The sequence below is a fragment of the Pezoporus occidentalis genome, unplaced genomic scaffold (assembly GCF_034315485.1).
Source record: "Pezoporus occidentalis ecotype Australia unplaced genomic scaffold, CSIRO_AGI_Poc_V1 ctg12, whole genome shotgun sequence".
Lineage (NCBI taxonomy): Eukaryota > Metazoa > Chordata > Aves > Psittaciformes > Psittacidae > Pezoporus > Pezoporus occidentalis.
The window spans coordinates 1,059,087-1,081,643 of NW_026912994.1; the positions used below are offsets into that span (position 1 = coordinate 1,059,087).

The following is a 22,557-nucleotide window of genomic DNA, read 5'->3' on the forward strand; positions in this document are numbered from 1 at the left end:
TCTTTCTCTTCTCTTTTCTCATCCTCTTCTCTTCTCTTTTCTCATCCTCTTCTCTTTTCTCTTCTCTTTCTCTTCTCTCCCCTTTTCTTTTTTTCTTCTCTCCTCTCTTCTCTTCCTCTCTCTTCTCTCTTCCCTCTTCCCTTCTTTCTGATTACTGAAATAAGCAACAGCATTGAGCTAAAAATAAGACCAAGCATTCTCCAGATCTGCAACTGTTCTCTCAACTTGTACTTGTCTACATTTCTTTCACTAATCACTACAGCACAAAATATGCCAGAATTGTTTGAAATCCAAGCCTAACCTCAGACACAGTCAAAGACTAATAATGAATGTTGTTTACACATATTTAATTCAACATACCAGAAGCAATTTTCTCTCTTTAGCATTTTATTTGCTTATAAATACAAGTCAATACCACAAGATGGCACTTTCTTACTTGCAACACACACTACTATAAACACTTACCCTCTTCAAATGTTCCCAGATGTTTAAGACAAGTAACTTCTCAGTGGTTTTGAAACATTTAAAAAAGCAAGACCTTCTACAAACTGTATCTGTGTTTGATGCATATTAAATGAGGTCAGGTAATTAAATTAAAAAAAAGAATTTATAAATATTTCAGATAAGAAAATTTAAATATAAAAGCAGAGTTTGTATTAATTCAACTGAATAGCAATTTAGACTGGCCGTAATGCATCTACATGGTTTAATTTAATTTAAAATACTTTTTAAACAACCAAATCCTCTAACCATTCATCAAAACACCTATCTACTCAACTCTTTAAAAAATATTCTTGGTTAAGAAACCACCTATGCTTTTCCACAACAATCCTTATTCTGTCCTGTAGGTGGAAATGAAGGAAAATCATATTCCAGACTAGAAAACAGGATAAGAAGGAAGAAACTTTAAAAAACCTGATAACTTCAGACACTTCAACTCATTCTTCCTTATGATTCTCAAAATATGTGATCCAGTTCTAAAGTCTTTGAACGAAATGTAAGCACTAGAAAACTCATTGTTGAAATATGTGAAGAATAAAGAACCCTGCACTAATATAGTGCATAATGATGCTGTGTCAAACTTGTCATTTACAGTAAATGTCACATTTTCCTCAGGATTGTCATGCCTTTTTTTTTTTTCACTAATTCCTCTTGATGTCTGTAGATTCTCCTTTTTTTCTTTTCATTCCCATTGCCCAACAGGAAGAGATGTATGTTCTGGTCTCCTCAGAAAAAGTTTCACAAGATCCAAGTCTTTGACTCCATTATTTTTAACAAAGAGGTGGCAAAATTCTAAGCTTGCAATACTTCTGTTCTGCCCTGTATATTACACATCAGGAGATTCCTCAAAAAACTGAGAAGTCGGAGAGTTCCAAAAAAGAAAGCAGTTAAGGCAGCTGATGTCTACATTTGGATTTCTTTTTTACGTTACATATCAATGTCTCCGTCATAAGCTAAGGTTAGAGGCTTCTGCTGTGGAGGAGTGCTTTGATGCTGCTTTGTTCTTTTGCTGCAAGAAAAATATTTCAGGAGACAAAATTATAAACTGTAATAAGCTCAGAAACACCATTAAAACCCAAACTTCATCAAAAAATCAACTTCCCATGCTGGTTATTTCATCTTGCAGTACAGTAACTACTTCCAAAAAAGCCACATGGATCTGGCTTCTGTGCTATTACATGTGTGGTATGAACACAGCCTGCTGAAAACAGGCAGCCAACTGTGCTCTTCATCTGGAGAGGAAATAAAGCATATTTGTTTCCCATGTCTTCTCAGAGCTGACAAAACAAGGAACACCTCGCAGAAAAATTGAAACATGAACTGTCTAGGAGTGGGATATTCTCATTTTTCTTTGTCATGGTATTGAAGCAACAATAATTATTATTGAGAAATACACTTCCTCACCAGCCTTCAAGTGATGGAGAACTATGTAATGTAATTCAAAAAATCCTCTGTGTGCTCCACTGTGAAACCACAGAGAGCTGGTAGCGATATGGCTTGGAAAATAAGGAAGCTGCAACTCCTAAGCAGACTCCAAATGCTGTTATTTAAGCTTTTAACTGAAGAGAGGCTGAGAGAAGGACTAAGAGAATGAGTGAGAATAAACACATTTTGGATTAAAGAGGGCAGTAATGCTGGCAGGCCATGGTTGTGACTCTTTGGTTGCCTGTCCTGATCCGACAGGGGTTGGGACAGCTTACACCATTAATGTTAGTAAAGACCAAGCCAGCTCCATGGTCTTCAAGGACAGCTATAGGCACTGCAGGACACATGGATGCTAGCCACTGTCCCCTTCTTATCCTCCAAGATGCATCAATGGCAGTGTCTTTCCAAATACTGGAACCATATAACACAACACTAGCTCTGCCAAGCCAGGCCTACCACCCCTGCGAGGGGTGATGGCTGCTTTGGAGGAAGGTAGACATCCCCTCCACCAGTAAAGCCCACCACCAGTGATGCACTGGTGTAGAGCAGAGCTTCCATACATCCAGTACCGTATCTCTAACAGTGGCTGGTAACCACAGCTTTAGATACAGAACATGTTTCCACCTGATGTATTCATAGCAAAAAACCTATTTAGGGATTTCCTGAGCTAGAGCACACATCCAGAAAACCGCAATTAACACCAAGAGATCCAATCTCCCATGAACTGTTATGCTGTCTTTGAATCCATTTATCTTCCTGGCATGCACAGTCCCCGGCAGCATTAAGTTCAAAAGGTAATAATGCACTGTGTGAAAAATAAAATCTTTTGTTTATTTTAAATGATCATTTCATCAGATGCCTCCTACTCCTGATATTGTGGGAAATAAAAATTCCCTAGCACCCTCTTCTACTCCATTCATGATTTCATAGATCTCTATTGTATTTGCACGTCAAACACAATTTTCCAACTGAATGCCCCTATTCTATTTAGTCCTTCCTTGAGCGGAAGCCAGCTCCTTGATCCAATCGGCCTCCTTGCCTTTTTTCAGTTTTACTTTATCCTTTTTTTTTTTTTTTTAAGAATACAATAAAAAGCCCTTTCTAATCCCAGCAGAAGTCTGAATAAATATAAGGCTCTATTGATAACCAAAAAGAATTCTTTCCCTGCATGGCCATCATGCTTCTTCACAATTACATCCGTTAACATTACAATTTTGAGAGTTTTAAATTCCTCTGACATAGGGGCCAAATAAAGGCAGTTAAGTAATCCAAGGCTTTCATAAAGCCCTGAGAATTAAAGCTCTGCAACACAGACTGTTGTGATATATTTTGGATTGTTTAAATAAAAGCAAACTAGCTTTTATTTAAGGACAAAATACATGCCATACTCACCACATCAGGTAGGATGTAAAGACCAGGAAAACTATGATGAGGAACCCACCAGCTGATACTCCATATACCCACATCTTCAGTTTACCATCTGTTGGAAGATGTGGAAAAATGACAGAGGAAGAATAAAAAACTTTATTGTAAAATAAACAAATTCCTAACAGTGTAAGTAAACAGCACACAAGCAAAACTAGAAGCATCTTGGATGGGAAACAAGCAAGGACTGGCTGGAAATAACCCATAAAACCCACATTTTTGACAGGAAAAAACAAAAGATTCCTGTAAAAATCAACTGTTTTAAAGACAAAATCTTAACTTTGGTAATGAGTGTAGATTTTCCTCAATGAAAACTTAAAATGAGCTCTTTGCCTAAGTTTTCCAAAGCAGCATTATTTTATAATCTCCCCTCTGGCTGAGATCCCGCAGTTCATTACAGGCAGCCTGGGCTTTTGGTGCAGCGTAAGAACTCAGCCAGGCTCCTGCCTGTGGAAAGGACCAGGGGCATGAGATAATTGCAGTACATTGCTCAGGAGCTTCAGTGGCTGTTCTGGCAAAGGTGGCTCAATATTGAGCTGACCCAGACAGAAATGCGGGGAACACCTGATATGTTTAGCCTAATGAAAGGAGGACTGAGAACAGATGGGATGGTTTTCTGTAAATATTTGGGGGTCAACTGGGGTAAAAACACCAGCAAGCACAAGTGAACCAGCTACTTGGAGCTAAAAAATGCTTGGGCAACAAATGGGAATAGATTCGGCTTAGAATAAAAAACAAGAATATGCTTTGTGTTGGTAAGAGGGATCAAGTTGTGCAAGAGCTCTCTAGTTGGGCCACAGGAGCAAGAGACATAACTGGCTTTCAGACAATGTAATGCTCTTGAAAGGACTATTTGGGTGGCAATGACAGCGGATCCACTCTGTGACCCTTGCAGGAACCTCATGCACGTGAGCTTGAGTGTGTTGAAACTTTTCCTTCTGATAGAAAGTCTCAAAACAGTATTTGGATACATCCTTAGTACTAATAATTTTTATAAGATCAGTATTTCTGTTTGTTGCTTTATTCTGGCAGTACAGCTTTCCTTGTGAGGAGAAGCATTGGTATTTTTCCCATGCAGCAGTAATCTGAGCTGATTCACGTCAACAGAGCTGTTAATACATACTGGAGGCAGGAATACGAACCTGTGCTGTGCCCACAGACATGATTTGACAGAGGCCATTTCAAATTCAGTCATGCGAGTGGGAAGTTACTTCATGGACAATCCCTAGGACTGTTTTACATTTGATGTCTGAATGCTGATTTTTTTTCAAAGAGAAACTTATTTAAACAGATCCCATTCTTTCTCTTTTTTTCTTCCAGGCTTTGTGGAAAAGACAAGTACCTCTCACAGATTTTCTCTTCTCCACAAAACACATACAGCTTATTCCCCATGTCAGAAGAGCTCCGTTCATTTGGTCTGGGTTAGTTTTGTTGTGGGCTCTTTTCTGAAGTCTAGCTATGAAATTTTTCACCCTCTCAACTGGGGCTGGCCGTGAAACATTTAGCAGTCCTGTGAAGGAACTGTCACAGCCACAAAAATATGCCATGCCTGCTATGAAAGCAGCTATAGTCTCAATTCCCAACATAAAGGCATTGGACCATGCCATCCTCCAGTTTAAACAATCCTATTTAAATTGCCTCTCATGTTGAAAAAAGTTTCTGTATCTGAACTGTGGCCTCCCAGAGTATGGCAAAGAAAGTTAAAAAGCAGCCTGATTAAAAATCAGCTCTATGCTTTCCAGCAGAGCACTTGAAAGACCAAAACCAGCAGACTTATTAAATCATAATAAAATTTGTGTTCCAAACTGTAAACAGGAAGGGAAATCACAAATGCACTGGAGAAAGGCATGTATATTTTTACTGACAGATGTAAGTCCTCAGATGTACACAAATGTCAAGGGCTATGGTACTGAAGGGCAGTAAATGCCATCCATACAGGGAGCATTCACCATAGGCCTGCTAACAAGAGCATAACTGGTTTTATTGCAAACCTCCAGACTAGTAAGCCTGAGAGCCTGTTTAAGGGAATTACATATCTTGTCAAGTTAGACAAAAGGGAGTGAAGAGCACCAGCCTTGATACAGACTGAAGAGTTACCTGCAGGATGCCATGGGGTTGGTGATAAAATTAGCACATATGGAGCATGGTTATTGCTTCCCCATATATTGCTTCTATAACATTTCTGCCCTAAAATTAAATAACACCATGCTCTGTAAAAGCTCCTTAGTCCCTATTTCTGTCTTGCAGTCCCTGGGGGAGCACTGGCTCACAGATGCTGCACTGAGGTCAAGCCCACCAAAAGCTTTCAGAGCTGTAACCTCAAATGCTGATTTAAAAAGAGAAGGTTGCAGCATCCACCTACACCTCTCTCCCTTTTCTAACCCTGTAAAGGTACCAGCTGAAGAGGTGACACCTAAGTAAGACAGCCTACCGAGGGCCACAGAAGCTGACAAAAAGGCAATTAACCCCAAACCTGTGACTCAAACTACTGTGAACTGCATGGGCTTCAGGATGATGGGTTTGTTCAAAACCCAGCCAACTTCAAAAGGCTTTGGACTGAGCTCTGTGAGCTTGAAGACTGTCAATGCAAAGGTTAACTACTGTATGCAAATCAAATATGCAAATGTAACATTCAAAGTGTGATCACATATATCAGACAGAATTATGGCTCCCTGAATCCTGTAACAGAACCATTCGTTACATGTTTTCTGAAGTCTTATGTTCATTACAAACTAATAAGAAACAAATGCAATGTCAGGTAACAGAAGAGGGGGAAGACTGTGCTGCCAGTGTTTATGAATATGGGGAGAACTAATATGTTTCAGTAAAACTTGATGTGCCTGACACCTTTGTCTCTCATTTTAAAGTCCTATTTGCATTTTAGAAATGTATTTTGAACAAATTAATTTTTCAAAATAAAAGTCAAAATGGCAATCAGCTATTACAGCTACAGCACCAGTCCTGTGGACTAGTGTGGGCACTTCTGGTATCTGGTTCCAACTGGGAAGCATTTTATGATGTAGAAATCAGAGATCCTCCTGGGATGTACTTCTTGGGCACAGCAACTTGCCTGCTTTTTGTGTTTGGCTTTGGGGGTTTTTTAATCTCTTCAACATTTTAAACTCTACACTTTCTATCCTGTTTTTTTCATACACTTTTGAAATATGGCAAGAAACAACCAATGTTTTCTGTAATGAAATCTTAAGTACTTTCTGCTCTGAATCTTCTAAAGTGCTAGTGATCAGTATCTTCCCTGGTCCAAACATATTACTTCTAGAAACATCATCAGATAAAAGTTCTAAGCATCCCCCCAAATCACATATGAGTATACTTTTGCAAAATATTATTGCTTCATCATGTCTTTGTTATCTCTCAACATAAGAGATTGTGATTACTCTGAATAGGTACAAACAAATGAAAGATGGCATGCAAATTAGAAACTGGGAGGTTTCTCTGCAGCTTCCAGACACAATCTCTGATGTTATGATCTGCAAAGCTTGTACCTTTCCTCTATAGAAATGTTGTAAAGACAATTTATTCCATTCATATTTAAGTTTTTCACCTGGATTAAAAGGTTGAATAGACCATCCTTTGAAAATGTCATGCATTTTTGAGTTGACAGGTTTATTTTTTCCAGCAATGGTCTTAACATCAGCTTTCTTATCTTCTAAACCTGGTACCTTCATGCAGTAATCCAGGAAACCATTTGATCTCATTATTTCTGTATATCCTCGCTCACAACCGCAGACTCCTCTCTAGGCAATAAAAGGGAATTCAGTATTAAACCAAATAATATCCTCTCACAGAACAGTGCAAATTGTAGGCGTACCACAAAGAAAATGCAAGGTATATACTGCACATGCAACTTAACCACCAAAACAACCAAGCCAGGAACTAGTGTCTGTAAACCCTTTTCAGCTAAAAAAGCAAAAGTATATTTGGGGAACTGGTTGAAAAAGAGTTGGTAACTACAGAGAAGCCCAACATACAAAAATTTGCATCCTAACAGGCTTAAGAGGCATCTATGGCTTGATCTAAAATCCTCAGTAAAAAAATTCCCACTGACCCTGCTGGACATTACAAAAAACCAATCCCACTTCAGACCCAAACCATACCCGTGTATTTCCATTCAAGTATTTAACCGGGCTATCTGAAATGAAGCTTGCTTTCATATAGCCAAATATCCACTGCCCTGGATCAGCATAAGCAGATTCTTCAAGAGGTTTCTTAGAAGTCTGTGGTTTGGTAAATAGATAATTCATTTTCTGGACTTCTACTTTTAAAAAGCTTTTTTAGATTTTTGTTTGTTTTGTTAATGTTCTTGTAATTACAATGCCTGTCTGAAAGTCTGATAGCCTCACTTATGATTCAAACAGGTGACTGATTTACAGTCTCTGTGATAAGAAGTTAACTTTTGACATCAGTTTTGTTGCCACTATGTTCCGCACTTGTTAAAAGACATGATCCTGAGCTTTTCTGGTGAAAAGGTGAAGTCTAAATTTAGAGTTTTTACAGCAAATAAATTCACGTTTGCATTATTTTTACGTTCCTGTAGGCTCCGAGTACTCCCATGACCACCCTCTCAGCCACTTTCAGTTACCCATGAGCTAGTTTCAATTGTAATTTCTCAGCTGAAGCTGAGAGCTGTGGAGGCTATTTTCAAAACATAAATATCTAAATCCCAGCTGCCCCTGGCTACTTTAAGGGTTCTAGGTTTTATACTCCATCACAGTACTGACATGTATAAGGCATTCTGGGAAGCTTTTACTCTGGAGTTCAGTACTGCAGGAAGGGAAATTCATAATCTCTTGTCTCGTGTTTGCTCAGAGGAAAAGAAGTGGCAGTGAATCCACAATTCAGCAACTGTTGCAGAAGACAGTATGGAGTTTGTGGGATCATGATGCTGCAGCTTCCCTACATTCACGAAGGCTTTCTGTGTCCATGGAGGAGCAGGGGAGGACATACTCTTTTATCTCTTCTACTACAGAAGTTTCAAACAGTCCATTTTCTACAGGACTGTTCAATAGCATTCAATGAAAATTAAACCAAGAGGTTCCAAAGCTCCTCCACAGAAAAAAAGCAAACTCGTAACACCACATAAATACTCCATCACTAGTTTATGCAGATAAACAGGTGACTGAAAATTCCCACAGACTGAAATTCCCACAACTTCCTCGAGGTGGTACCATAGACACACTAAAATATCTTCTAGGTCCCGGAATGCATACACAGACTAATTGAATAGATTTTGTAGTGTTAATTTCTCAACCATATTCTGCAGGGAGCAATTACCTGTGTGCAGTAAGAGAACGGTTTTGTGCACGCTGGGCTGCAGTACCGAACTTCTGCAGGTTTTGTCCGAAGTGCACACCCTCCTGGTAAAAGAAAATATGGAGTGACTTCAAGGGCATGCTTTAAAATGTTTTTGACTTGGATCACAATAGGGTAAGAAATGCTTGCTTGCTTGCTTTATATAGTTAAATACTAGCCTATTGAGCACATCAGCATAATATCTGTAGGCACTGCATTAATTAATTTGCCTTAACAAGGCAGGGAATTATTATCATACCCATCTTGTTAATGGAGAACAGAGATACACAGATTTAAGCAATTTGCCACAGGCCACATAGGAAGTTGGCGACAGAATCAAGAATTAGATGCAGATCTTCTGTGTCCTCATTAATGCCTTATCTACATAAGAAGACATAATTCACATAATGCCTTTCCCCATCCTCACTTGGGGAAGTCTGTGGTTCTATAAGCATAAAAACATGTTAATGAGTTCTTAACTGCTCAGCAACATTCGCACATAAAACTTTAGTTATTATCTTAACTAGTCATTATAAATAGAACTAGATAAGAACATCTGCATTTTCACTTCTACTCTCTCTCCATTCACCCTGTGCATATTGAGAGAGATCCTACACATGTGCAAGCCCTACTGCCTTTGCCAGTCTCTCATGGAGCTTCAAAGGGCTGACCATGAATTTCCTTTTTCATCCTGTGTAGGCAGAATTTGTAGGTCACGGCAACAGCAAGCATCTCACAGTTTGAGAGATTTGAGATACCTGTGTGTTGAATAGAAGAAGAGGTACAGAAACTGGGCTCTGTACCACGTGGTGTGATATTCTCTTCTGTTCTCCACTATCACAGAAAGGTTGCACTAACGGCTGGGCAAGCCAGCCCAGGCAGCCCTTTTAATGTATGTGTACTCATTTCTTTCCATGACCAACTCAACAGTAGGGGTAACTCACCCAAATACTGTAACACATGTGTGACATTGACCTGTCAGCAAGGCTGGTGAGATCCCATCTGCCTTTCCTACACACAAATCTGAACTGAAATTCTGGGGGGGAGTTAGGAAGGATGTCCAACTTCCCTCTGAGCAGCTGATGCACAAGAAGAACCTGGATGGTGACTTTTTATTCATAATTGTGCATGAATGACAATTTGTTGATATACCTGTGACATTTATTCCATCTGAGCGCTGACACCACACTGTGCGTACGTTGTCTCGCCATAGGCTGGTTTTCCACAGGTAGTCATAACACTTCCCTCCTGCGATATTAATACCAGTTAGTCTTCACCTTGCAACAAAACCAGAATAAACTCTTTAATGGGAGGAAGCAGCACCGTGGCCATGTTACCTGAGCAAGGCCGTGTTTCCATTGCTTGTCCAGAGCAGCTCTCCTGGTTCTTGGGAGACTGAAGGATAAATGCCCTGGATCGAGACTGATGTCCCATTGTCTCAAAGCTCCTGCCATTGATGCAGGTGAGCTCGCAGGAGCTCCATTCTGACCACTCTGTCAGGTGGCAGTCACCTGCACATTATAAAAATAAATCACAGGTTTTCAAAAGGACTCAGCTTTAAAGGATAAAGACAATCCAAGCATACAACAGCTTTAATAGTGAAATACCCACAGTTTATCGCTTGTGGTATGCAATATTCAGATTTTATCTTCATGGGGAATCTCGTTTTCTCAAAAAACAAAAGAAGGCTTTTTCAGGTGATCTACAAACAGCAGGCTGAGCATTTACCCGATCAGCATTTACCTGATTTACTTTAAGTGCAAATTCTTATGACAGCTGACACTACTCAGAGCTACGGAAGCATCGCCATCTCAAGACAGTTATAAAGGCAGAAAGGCATCTTGGCTTTCCAAAGACTTTACCTGGGCATGGCACAGTGCATGGTAACTGCAGCACACTCTCCTTCAAAGGCAGTTCATCACATAATGCGCTTTCTACTGGTCTAGATGAAGCAGAAACAGATGCATCATGCACTACACATGTGAGGTTGCGGACTTGCAATCCATCTCCACACTGTCCACCCTACAAAATGATAGAAGGGAATAGAGATGCCCATTGCTGATGTTAGCAGATGACAGAAGAAACACAGTTGATTCCACCTAAAAAGACTTCAAAGATACAAATTTGGTCTTTAGACTGCAATAGTATCCCCAGTTATGGGAAGACAGATGGAGATCTCCTCTGTACACATCTCTAGAGAAGCTCAGAGGCAAGGGCAGAACCACACAGAAAAGCATGTTGTAATCAAAGCTGGAGAAGAGGTGGGTACCATGAAAGAATACCATCTTTGGGGACAGACCTTCGTACCTTTTACTAGAGCTAGTGAATTTACTGATTCTTAATTAATGCCCAATTACACAAACACAGAAATTTTTGGCTTTTCTGAAGAGGCCAAGAGAAGAGCCTGCCCATAAGGAATGGACATTTCTGCTCACATCCTTTGATGATTCGGCCCAACAGAAGCACTCACATAGTTTGAACTCTGCAACAGCAAAAATCCTCCAGCACACTTAGTTAGACCAGAAGGGTTATTGCCCACTAGGTTGTTTGTGCAATTTATTAAAGGGAGCTGTTGGTTCTGGAGTACACACAGATCAACAACTCATGTCAAATACTCTACCAAAACATCATCCAAAGTGAGCCATCAGCTGTTATACCCACATTTGAACAAGCAATAGGAGAGGCTCCATCTGAGTCACTCTACGCTTGTCACCCCAGTTCTGAAATACTTAATAATACACCAAACTGCTTGCTGAAGAAGACTTCCTTTACTGGAAAATCAATATTGTTTGGCTAAAGTGATGATCCAGTGCTCAGGATGCTGTAAGAGCTGAAGTAATAAGGCTGTTTCCAGATGCTGGAATTGTTTCATTCTCATCTGAAAAACAGAGCTGCAATGATGTCTGAGGTGCACACTTTAAACTTGTGTGATGCTTTACGAAACGTGCACCTGAAGCCTTGTGGAAATGGCACTTTACAAAATTTGGTAAATAAAACTCAAGAAGAAGGATGAAACATTGCTTTTATATAACCAAGGGAAGTGCTCCTTTGGATCACTTGGCATTGGATTCTTTTAAAATAATAGAGTTCATCTGCAGAACAGAATGGCTCCTGCCGAGTGCATTCATTCAGCAGTGGGTTTGCTAGCAGGAATCTCAGGAATGGCTTTCCTGCACACACCTGGCTGCTTTTTAATTCTCCCCATCCCTTCTGTTGCAGAGCCACAATGAAATGGAAATAAGAGCATTAACTAGCTGGATTTAGAGTAGTTGCTAATCAAAAGCATTTGAGAGAAGTATTGGTGTAGATTTATAATATGTATCCAGATTTAAAGGTTTTAACACCATGTCTCACTTTAGTCAATATGTAACTTACTGTTCTAAATTACTGTTTCACCACTGAAACCTCTATTGTGGTCTGAAATTAATGGTGTGTGAATAACTCATGCAGCTGTCAATTGGGTTACAGCTCTTAGAAATGGCTACTGGAAACTAGAAGATGATGTGGAGAAAATTCTCAGGGGAAATGGGCACTAATCAAACTGCAGTATATTTCCAGCTCGAAGTTGCTCAAGGAATGATTAAATGACTGGAAAGGACAAAAAGAGTTCTTAAAAAGAAACTTATTCTTTTGTAAACAATATAGAAGTATTTATACATGAATTAATACGTAAATATTCACACGAATATAGAGATAGAAATAGAAATATGTGAAAACTGTACTTTTTTCAGGTGCAGCATTGCCCACTGTAAGAGTCCACATGCAACATTTTTCATTATTCTTTGTATCGTGCAATATTGGAAATACATTCATAATTTCCAATGTTCAGAATAAAAAATAAAAAGGAACCATGAACATACAAACAATCACACAAAAACAGTGTGTTTTTACAATCAGCTGAACGCACTGAAAAATGTCGTCCTGTCATTTACAGTAGGAGATGGTTTTTGGTATATTTGGTAAGGTCACAAGCAATACAGGAGCACTGCATTAACTTCGCTATCATCTTCACAATTATTCATGTCCCCCAAATTATACATTTGAAAATCTAATTAATAGGTATGGAATCAGAGGAAGTTCACTGCTGCAACAGCACACTGAGGATGCAGGGAATAGCTGCTAATCAGAGGGGAACTGCCAAGGTAATGATCACATATTCAAAACTCAGGGGATCAAATCTGTATTGTAAATGCTCTTCCTTGGAAGATGTGATCATCTCAGATTTGCCTAGAACCAGCAATTGCTTCTTGAGCCATGAGCTCCTTGTAGGAAATGTGAGGGGATTTAACTTCCAGAGGAGATTCCCTCCATCTGGCTGCAAAAGTTTCTACTCTGACCCTATGGGAAATGCAGAACCTACCTTGGGTTCCCTAAATACAGGCTGGAGGTATAGGCCCTTCCAAGAGCAACCTCATGGAGCCTCCACCTCTCATCTCCTTGCTGCAACTGACCACTGGTAAAATAAGGAGAAGGTTTATGCCAGGTCTGTGTTCTGACAGCCAGGTATCTTCTGAATTTAGCAATATGCTAACATAAAGCAGCATCTACATAAACTTCTCTCAGATCACCCTCTTCAAATTTAACACACTAATAAGGCAAGAGATAACAGCCCTAATGAGAGGCTTTACCCAGAAGTGTCTTTAAGAAAACTCTTCGCTTTTCAGCTTTTACTAGGGTGCATGTGTATTCACAAGTCTTTTAGGTAAAGAGTTGATTGAGCAATGCTTTCACAGGTTGATGAGCATTTAATCAGCTAAAAGTTTTCTCTAATGAGGAAGTGTTGTGTGACCACATTTAAGGGAGTGCTTTCAAAACACATTACAAAGGAAGGACTACATTCTTAGTCTTCTTAGGAACATTAGGCAGTAAGTGCTTCATAATGTCTAGCTACTTATATTCCTTTAATGGAAAAATTGAGAACAGTGTCAGCCACTGCTGATTTATTTTTTTTTAAAGCTAATCAGGGTAAACCACTTCAACTCCAGTACGAAAATGATTAATGTAATGTAACCCTTTAAGATTAGGTGTATTGACTACTTCCCAAGTTGTGCATCCCTCTGAATGCAGCAGAAATGCCCCATGCCCACCAGAAGTGTGCCTGTAATATGTGTAATTACCTGGAGAACAATGCACTGATTCCTGTACCGTGAAAATCGGCAATACAGAACACTTAGTAGGCTCTGTTCCTAAACATGCAGACACCTCTAATTTTTCACATGAAGTCAATTTAGTATAAAATAGTCCTTCTGCAATTAAGACAAGCAGTCTTAGTTATCTCATAATACAGGAAAAAATATTTTAGCTCCGTAATTGCTTGTCCTGTTTATATTACTACAGGATGACACTTTCACAATATTCATTTTGGCCTTAGCATAGTACGCATTTACCTTATTTCACAAAGCACCCTTGAGAACAGGGCTTCTGAAAGCTTTCTTTAGAAAGTCAGCTTAAGCTTCTTTTCCAGTACAGCACAGGAATAAATCACCCTGTATTTATGAACTACATTTAATTCCTAAGCACCTCATTAAAGAGAAGTGAACCTGAATAAAATGGCTCCTCTCCAAAACAAAGCAAAGGGCAGAGAAACTACATCACAGTAATTTAAGGAGAGACACAGTCTCTACCTCCACTGAATGCACGGGATGATATCTGGGTTAGGGAAGGCTGTGATTACTTGCTCTGGGCTGAAATTTAACTGGGTTCTGGATGTGCAGACTTTTAATTTGCATGATGTGTTATCTATCTGGAGTATGCCAAGGCTTTAATTCAGCTTCCCTACTAATTCTTTTACCAGCTGCATTAGTTCCTATGGTTGAAGGTCTCTTCGCTAATGTTTAACAGACTTTACTTATGTTAGCTGGACATCAGCTGATGTAATCATTTTGTTACATTTATGTTATACATAAATGAATACTGAGTGCAGTACATACAAGGACTATATTCATATCCCTGGCTGCAATGAGTTGTTCTTTGTTATATAAAATACAAATATATTTCTGTTTCTCTGATCTTGGACTGTCCAAAGACTGTCATGCTCCAGATTTCATTTGTGAAAACTTGAGAAAGTTCTGGGTACCTGTTCTGCCACCTGCAGTATTCACTACACATCCATCTACTGCACCTAGAAACCATGTAGGTATTCAAGGCATCTGTAGAAGGCAGAGCAGAAAACACATGGGATGTGTCTATGTACATTATTGGCTTCAATGTCCTATATGGTATAAAGTGGACAAGAAGCCACAGATCTGTGTACAAGTCTTGTCCCCTGGGACCAGGCAGGCCACTTTTCCACCCCAATCAGCCTTCTCCCATCACCACCTCAGCAAACCCAGCTTTAAGAAGCCCAAGTGGACTTTGCCTGAAAAACCTCACTGTGAAAGATTCACCTCTGCTTAAACAGGGTTACTGACTAATATGTTTTAATATTGGAAATGCGATCAAACAGATAAGGGTAAAAGAAGAAACACAGAGGGGAAGAAAAAGTCAACTCAAGACTCAGGCAAATCACTGGCAGCGAAAAAATGACTGCTCCAGTGCCAAGCAGAGGTGCTGAGTGTAGCTAAAACACACTGCAACTGAATCCAGCCATTCTTAGATCATTAAAAAGATAGCCAGGGTAAGGAGAAAGTATAAAACAGCATTACATATAGTAACTCATGGTACTGTACTGAAGACCTTGTGAGGAAAGACCTGCTGTACAGTACTTTACTTAAAAAAAAAAACAAAAACAAAACGGAAAAGAATAAAGATAAAACAGGCTAAGCTCTCTTGAAATCTAGTGCATCTATTTTCTTGTTAGAGTTACTTTATATAATTAAATTATAGGTCACCATGACTATGTTCACTCAAGCACATTTACTCCATAAATCTCCTTTAATACCTCTATAAGCTCATGGTTCTTGAACCTGTATTGCTATAAATCGCTTATGATGGCTAGAAGATGAGGTGCAAAGGTTTACCGCTCCTGAATTTCCCCCGCTTTCTGACAGATCTTACCAGCACCTTCAATGCCCACAGAGACACCTCTGACCCATGAACAGTAGCCTCAATCGATTGTGCTATGTAATGATGATTTTGTTGTTGACCCTGGCCGCAGGAAACCTGAGGAGCCTTTAGGGAGTGCTGGAGAAAGCCGTACCTGGACTCTGCAGGGAGACCACGGGCCAAGCAGCCAGCTGTAGCAAGGCTTCACTGGGCAGCTCCTGTGCTGGGTGAGTTGCTCCGGGCAGGGTCTGCCCTCGCCCTCTGCCTGCAAGACCACGGAGCGTCCACGCACCATCTGGCCTAGGTGAGGGAAGAAAACAGGACACAGTGAAGGAGACCCAGAGGAAGAAGGAAAGGCAGATTTTGTGATGTAGCAGTATTCCTACTTCATTTTCCACTAGTAAAATCTGTTAAAACGGCAATGAATTGGGAAGACTTTTTGGATAACATGGATGCAATTGCTAAGTCTAAATGATGCAGTCACTGACATTTTCAAACGCAGTTTTAAAACACAGTTTTGTATGCTTTCCAAATATATTACTTGTTTATGCAGCATTTAAATATTTGACTAAACCCTGATTATTAAATATGACAAGAAAATACTTCCAATAGCAGCATCATTTCTAACATTATGTTTCCAGAGATTCTTAACAAATGAAATTTTCTTTCTATGAGCAATTATATGCGGCTAATTTGAAAACTGCAGACATTGTAGTGGCTATTACCGTCCATAACCACTTCTGCCATTCCCATTAAAATCCTATTTATTATTAGTGAAAACTTCTTCAGCCACTGAATAGAAAAAGCAATTATGTTATTACCTTTGAAATAATAAAACTGAATATGCTCATTAAAGTTACAGCAATTCCATTTCTGTCTCCTTTGCCATCCATTTACATCGAGGAATGTTTTCACTCAAAATGTTTCAATTAGAATCCAGCTCCAATTAAAAAGAAAGGTGAAAAAATAAGAAGTCCTTATGCAATGGGATGCAGAAGATTCTGCCGAGGATAAAATTTCTGCCTTGACTTTTCATAGGCATGGATTTGAGAGGCATTTAAAAAGTAAACAAAAGGTGTGGGTAACAAGGCACACACATGCAACAGGACAGAGGCAAGCAGTAACTGCTAACTCGCTGAGGTGAAGCTCTCCCATTTGGCTTGCAGTTGTTTAGCTGCAATGCAAGTGGAAGTACAGAGGAGTCTGTGGGGTGGAGTTCAAACATCCTTGTGGAGTGGGAAGGCTGCAATACCCACCCAGATCTTTTTCCCAGCTATTTATGCATGCACTTTTGAATTAATGATACTGCAGCTGGGTTTAAGGTGCGTCTCTAATAACTGTCATCATGACTGTCTATGGAGCAAGGTTTCCAAAAACATTTAAGCAAATAAAAATTCAAAGCAGACACACCTGAAAAAGCTACTGATGGATACCTTAGCAAGCTCTCTTACCATTCGAATGCTGCTCCCTTGCTCTGACCCATTGAATTCCATTTTTAAACCCATTTAAACCAATTTTAAGACTTATTCCTTTTCCAATTTTAATCCTCTGGACCTGGGGAGTTTGTAACAGAAGTGATAATAAAAGCTCTTATCCACATGACTGTGCACTCAGCCATCATGGAATCAGATACATTAAGATATAGAAAAAATCACACCAGCTGGGAGGAAAGGTAAGATACTCCTGCAGTTCACTGGGAGTCAGAGCAAGGAAGAAACATCCCCCAGCCTGCTGCTGGCATACTGCAGCTCTCTGCTGCCCAACAGGCCAAAAGTAGCTGTTTCTTCCTCTCCAGCAATGGACCCAATTTGCTAGATTCTTCTTAATTCTGAATGCTGAGAACTGGTAAGCAATGGAAAAGGCTCTTTGGGAAATGGTGGGAAGCCTGTGGCTATGGGGTCTTGGGTTGTTTTTGTTTGTGGCAGCTCACCCAGGGCAGGGAGCTTCATCGTCCCGCCAGGCAGGAGTTCCCAAAAATGCAGCTGTGGAAAAGGTGGTCTCCTAAGGTTAAAAGATCTGATTTCATTAACAGGGACTTGAATGCCTGAAGCATCCATCAAGCTATTTTAATTAAAGAAATAATTTCCTTTCGTACACTCTGTTTAACATCTTTCTAGCAAAATGTAAATGGGAAGATCACTGGATAGAAAACACAATTTCCCTTTTAAGAAGAATTAACAACCATTCCGTATTTATTTGCATTCTATTTTCCTACAGTTGGTTATCCAAACCATTTAAACTCACTACATTCACACTGGTCCGCTGGTGCTTGACTCATTTAGTCTAGTACTTTTTTTTCTATACTGTGAAGAAATCAATGAAGAAAGAAAATTCATTGAAATCTTTCTTTGCACAGTCACTGCAGTGAGTTTTCAAAGCTTTGTGATTTTTTTGTCATTCCACTAACATTATCTAGGTGCGTGGTTACTCAAGTGGCAGAAAATCTGCCTGGTTTTACTTTTTAAATAACTTATCTTATGCTGCCTATGGAGAACAAGAAGAATCGCAGTGCATCTGAAAATAATTTGCTTTCAGCACAAACTCTGCAAGAGTCAAAGCAATCCCAGTTCTTTCTTTAATTTCCCAGTGAATTTTTCTTTGATTTCCCAATGAATTGGCCACATCTCTGGTTCCTCTGCTCTGCGGAATTGAATGATACTAAAATTAAGACAAAAATGTGTGCTGAAAATTGCTGTCCTGGGTTCAGCAGTAGGACTCATTTTTCTGCTTCTTAGTAGCTGGTGCAGTGCTGTGTTTTTGACTTTCAGCCTGGGAATAGCACTGATAACACCGATGTTTTTAGTTGTTTCAGTAATGTTTACTCTGACCAAGGACTTTCTCAGTCTCATGCTCTGCCAGGAAGGAGGGGAAGCCAGGAGGAAGCAGAGACAGGACATCTGACCCAAACTAGCCAAAGAGGTATTCCATACCACAGCACATCATGTGCAGTATACTAACGGGGGGGAGTTACCCAAAAGGGCTTGGTCACTGCTCGGTCAGGCTGGGTATCGGTTGGTGAGTGGTGAGCGTTTGTATTCTCTTCCCTTGTTATTTCCCTTATCATTATTATTACTGGTGGTAGCAGCAGTGGTTTGTGTTATACCTTAGTTACTGGGCTGTTCTTATCTCAACCCGTGGGAGTTACATTCTTTCGATTCTCCTCCCCATCCCTCCGGGAGCTGGGGGAGGAAGGACGGTGGAGTGAGCGAGTGGCTGTGTGGCTCTGAGTTACTGGCTGGGCTTAAACCACAACAATTGCAAATAAGTGCTCTTCATATCCTCAAATTTGTCATTAGTTTTGAAAGGAGAAAAAAAAAAAAAAGAGGCTAGTGTTGTTAATGCTGGTTACTTAAAACTCCGTTTTACATCAGCTGCTGAAATTTCAGCTCAGAAACATAGGAGCATATTTTGAAATCAGAAGAATAAGATTTTCACCCCCAAAAAACTCCTGTCAGTCTTTGCGTTTTACTCTCACAAAGTGATGTGTTGCAGCTGAAACCAACACAATTAAAATTCCTGCTAGAGTTCATCCCACTGAAATTGCTGACATGTCATTATCTGTTTGATGAGCATAAGCACATCATATAAAACATGGCCCTATGAGGCAGCCACAAGACTAGAGCAGGGATCAAGTTACTTCACAGCCTTGGAGGTCAGGGTTGGTCAAGTCACAAAACAATGGGACTGGTGACAAAGGGAGCTTTTGATCTGCTTCTCACTGTCAGTTCCTCCAGCAGGTACTGGGGCATCCACAGCTCAGGGAGATGTTTTGGTGGCCCCTCTTCCAGCAGTGTGTCCCAGCACCATCAGAATGGAGCTTGCAAAGTTTGAGTAGCAAGTGAAAGTCATGAAAATTTCCTCTTCAGAAGCCAAAACCAAACATGTTTTCCCAAATCAGTAACAAATCAGTGAAAAATAAAACCACCAAATTTTTTAGTTGCACACACCTTTGTCCCCCTCATTTCTGTTACATGGATCAGTCTGGAGTTGGGGTGCACATCTCTGCAACCCACAATGGTCTCTGCTGAGCTCTGAGGCCTGAGCAAAGCATGTCAGTGTGTTCAGCCCTGTGTAAAGCAGGTAAATCCCATAATTTATCTGATGAAGTCAGCTTTACAAGTAGCAAAGCATGGGTTTAGGTGGGTTTATACTATTTAGCACTCCTGTTAGACAACATGGGAGAAATGCTACGGGATTGGAAAACGTTTACATAGAAAAATTCAGGATCCTTATGTATTTATCTGCTTTAACAAAAGAAATAAAATTTGCTGGGGATTATCCCTGCCAAACATCTTTCCAGTAACTTTTTTTTCAGGCTGTTGGAGAATCATCCATTACTATACATCTTTTCATAGTAGTACAGCTACTGATACAAGGAACCCTAATATATAACCCAATATCAGCCTAAAGCCCTAACCAGAATCCTGAACAGATGTTGCCCAGAACTACAGCTGCAACAGGCAAATATCAGTTATACATCTCTGTAGGCTCAGTGCAGGCAGGAAAGAGAGATCTACTTTACTCATCATCATTTATAAAATCAATATATTCGCCTTTGGCTGCTGTGTACCAGAGCCATATTAGCTGTCAGCGCCACATACATACCACTTCATGTTTAAATGCAGTGTTCCATAAAATAAAACCTGAGCAAGAGAGCTACCATCCATTAAAATATAAAACAGCAAACAGTTATTGGAAGAGATGGACAGAATAAAAATACTGGTAACAATGCTTGAGGTAAGAAACACAGGAAAATATAAATCTTGCAACACTAAATTTTGATCTGAATGATATTTAAATTATGTTTCTATTTGAAGTCATTTATGGCACTTCAGCAGGCCCTTCACACACTCTCCAAGAAAAGTCAGAAAAGCAGCATATTATTGTGAGCAGAGCCATTAACAGTGTGTACAACTGACTTGCTGTGAATTACTTCTGAGAACCATGCATCTAAGTCCTACATCTTAGCTTTATCAAATAGCAGGCAATTACTTATTTGGCAAAGGGAAGCTGAATCAGTGTTTACTGATCCCCACAGCTCATTTTATTGTCATCCTTTGTTGTTCCCTGTCTAATTTGAGGTTTCATCCTATTCTTACAAATGCCTGTGAGAAACTCATGGTGATAACCAAGGTATGGCAGTCTATGCACCTTCGGGTAGGAAACCTTAACTGTATTAATCTTTGAAGTACCACCTACAGATGAGTACATAATTAATGTCTTTTCTGTTAATACCATCATGTAGTATTTATAACCAACTGGAACTCAATGAAGAAGTTGAAATGACGGTGTTTCTGCTGTTGGAACTACACAAAGGCCACGGCCACAGGACTGGTTCCAAGGTCCCTTCATCACAGATGTTTGAGATCAGTGTAGTTCCATGCTTGATAGCTGCTGCAGCAAAACTCAAATGAGGACTGGGGCTGCAGTAAAATATACCATGTGCTTGGAATTACCTGGATGCAAAGCAGTTTCATTTCATTGACATTCCTGCTTTGGGCTGTGATTCAAAAGACTCTTAGGTCCCTGCAAAACTATTCAAATGATAGACAAGTACTGAAAAAACCTTGATTTCTTTATGATGTGATTATTAAGACAGCTTTTCTAGCTGCTTAGCTGCCATAGGTTCAGAAAACAGTATCTCCAGCTTTTAAATCCTACACATCTATGGTGTGAACTGTATGAGCCAGCTCTCTTGCTAGCAGCGTAATGAAGTTACAAACTTTGAGGATCAGAAGATGACCCATAGACTGAGCTCAGCTTGGGCTTGACTGTGTGGTTCAAGCAGCCTTAATGAGGTTTGGCATCTACAGCCACGACACTCACTGGAGTGCTTCAGCAGAGCAAAGATGTTTCCAGTTTTCCTCTGCAGAAGCCCAGTTCTGACTTAGGACATGAAGTAACTAACTGCCTCTTGCATGTATTGGCAACCATTGGCCCTTTAACTGGTCTTTAGATTTTAAATAAGCATTTGAGGATCAAAGGCAAATACAAAATGTACCTTTACTTGAGTACATCCTTCTGCAAACTATGCAATGTAAGAACACAGGACAAAAATAAACTTCAGGCATTATATACAGTCAGCATGCTAAGAGCTAAAAAGAAGTTGTTACAACCTGCTTGTGCACACACAGCTCTGTTTATTTTATTAAGTGTTTGAACACTCAAAGAATTAATTTAAGTCAATTCTGCAACATGAGTGTTAACACTCCAAAACAGATCTTGGGAAAAAAAAAAAAAAATTTGGAATTAATAGTACTCCTAGTATGTTGTTAAAATGCTGTCCATGAATTATTCATTTCTGTTAAGAAAGCACTGCTTTACAAGAGGGCTAAAAGCTCAGCAAAGAAAGAACACCACTAATCTAAATATTAAGCTTTTTCTGTATCATGCTTTGATCTCTGAAATCCATCTGAAGGAATCACTTTATGGACGTTAAGAGCTTTTTTCTTTTTAACCTTAAGTGAATTTGATTCAAATATACATTATGGTTCTTGAATCTCAAAGACCATTAGCTGTACATTTGCTGAACATCAGAAGCCTGGGAAATAATGTCACAAGCTTATTTTGAATAAAACTTTCAATGCATTTCCTCATGTCAATACTGAAACGGTTTTTAAAACCACATAAAGTTAAAAAAAGGCCTAATCCTTTCACTTTTTGTATGCTGGTCAGCATTACTGGCTTTAGAAAACCTTGCTAAAGTTACTGGAGTCATACAACTATTAAGGCACCTGTGGGTTCAAGATGGTGACAGAGGCATATAATAAATGATGAAAAATAGACTTAGCAGTTTTTCTTCAATGGGATGTAATTATGTTTATCTGTTTCTTAAGAATCCTGTAACTCTCCCCAGCTCTACATACTCCCTCTGTCTCAAGGGTTAATGTTTCCTAGGACTGAATTCTGAGA

At 39.6% G+C, this 22,557-nt stretch overlaps 1 protein-coding gene across 4 annotated transcripts in view; it reads right to left on the reverse strand.

Moving 5' to 3' along the window:
• Window positions 1–373: 373 nt before the first annotated feature.
• Window positions 374–22,557, reverse strand: part of THSD7B (thrombospondin type 1 domain containing 7B) — a 288,594-nt gene continuing 266,410 nt past the window's right edge. For all 4 annotated transcript variants that reach the window (XM_062605536.1, XM_062605506.1, XM_062605527.1 and 1 more), the window contains 8 exons: window positions 15,800–15,945; window positions 10,524–10,683; window positions 9,999–10,172; window positions 9,814–9,909; window positions 8,644–8,726; window positions 6,914–7,106; window positions 3,319–3,406; window positions 374–1,510 (listed from right to left, as the gene is read on the reverse strand). In XM_062605536.1, the coding sequence (XP_062461520.1) occupies window positions 1,429–1,510; window positions 3,319–3,406; window positions 6,914–7,106; window positions 8,644–8,726; window positions 9,814–9,909; window positions 9,999–10,172; window positions 10,524–10,683; window positions 15,800–15,945 (1,022 nt within the window). In that variant the 3' untranslated portion in view covers window positions 374–1,428. The remainder of the gene's footprint in view (window positions 1,511–3,318; window positions 3,407–6,913; window positions 7,107–8,643; window positions 8,727–9,813; window positions 9,910–9,998; window positions 10,173–10,523; window positions 10,684–15,799; window positions 15,946–22,557) is intronic.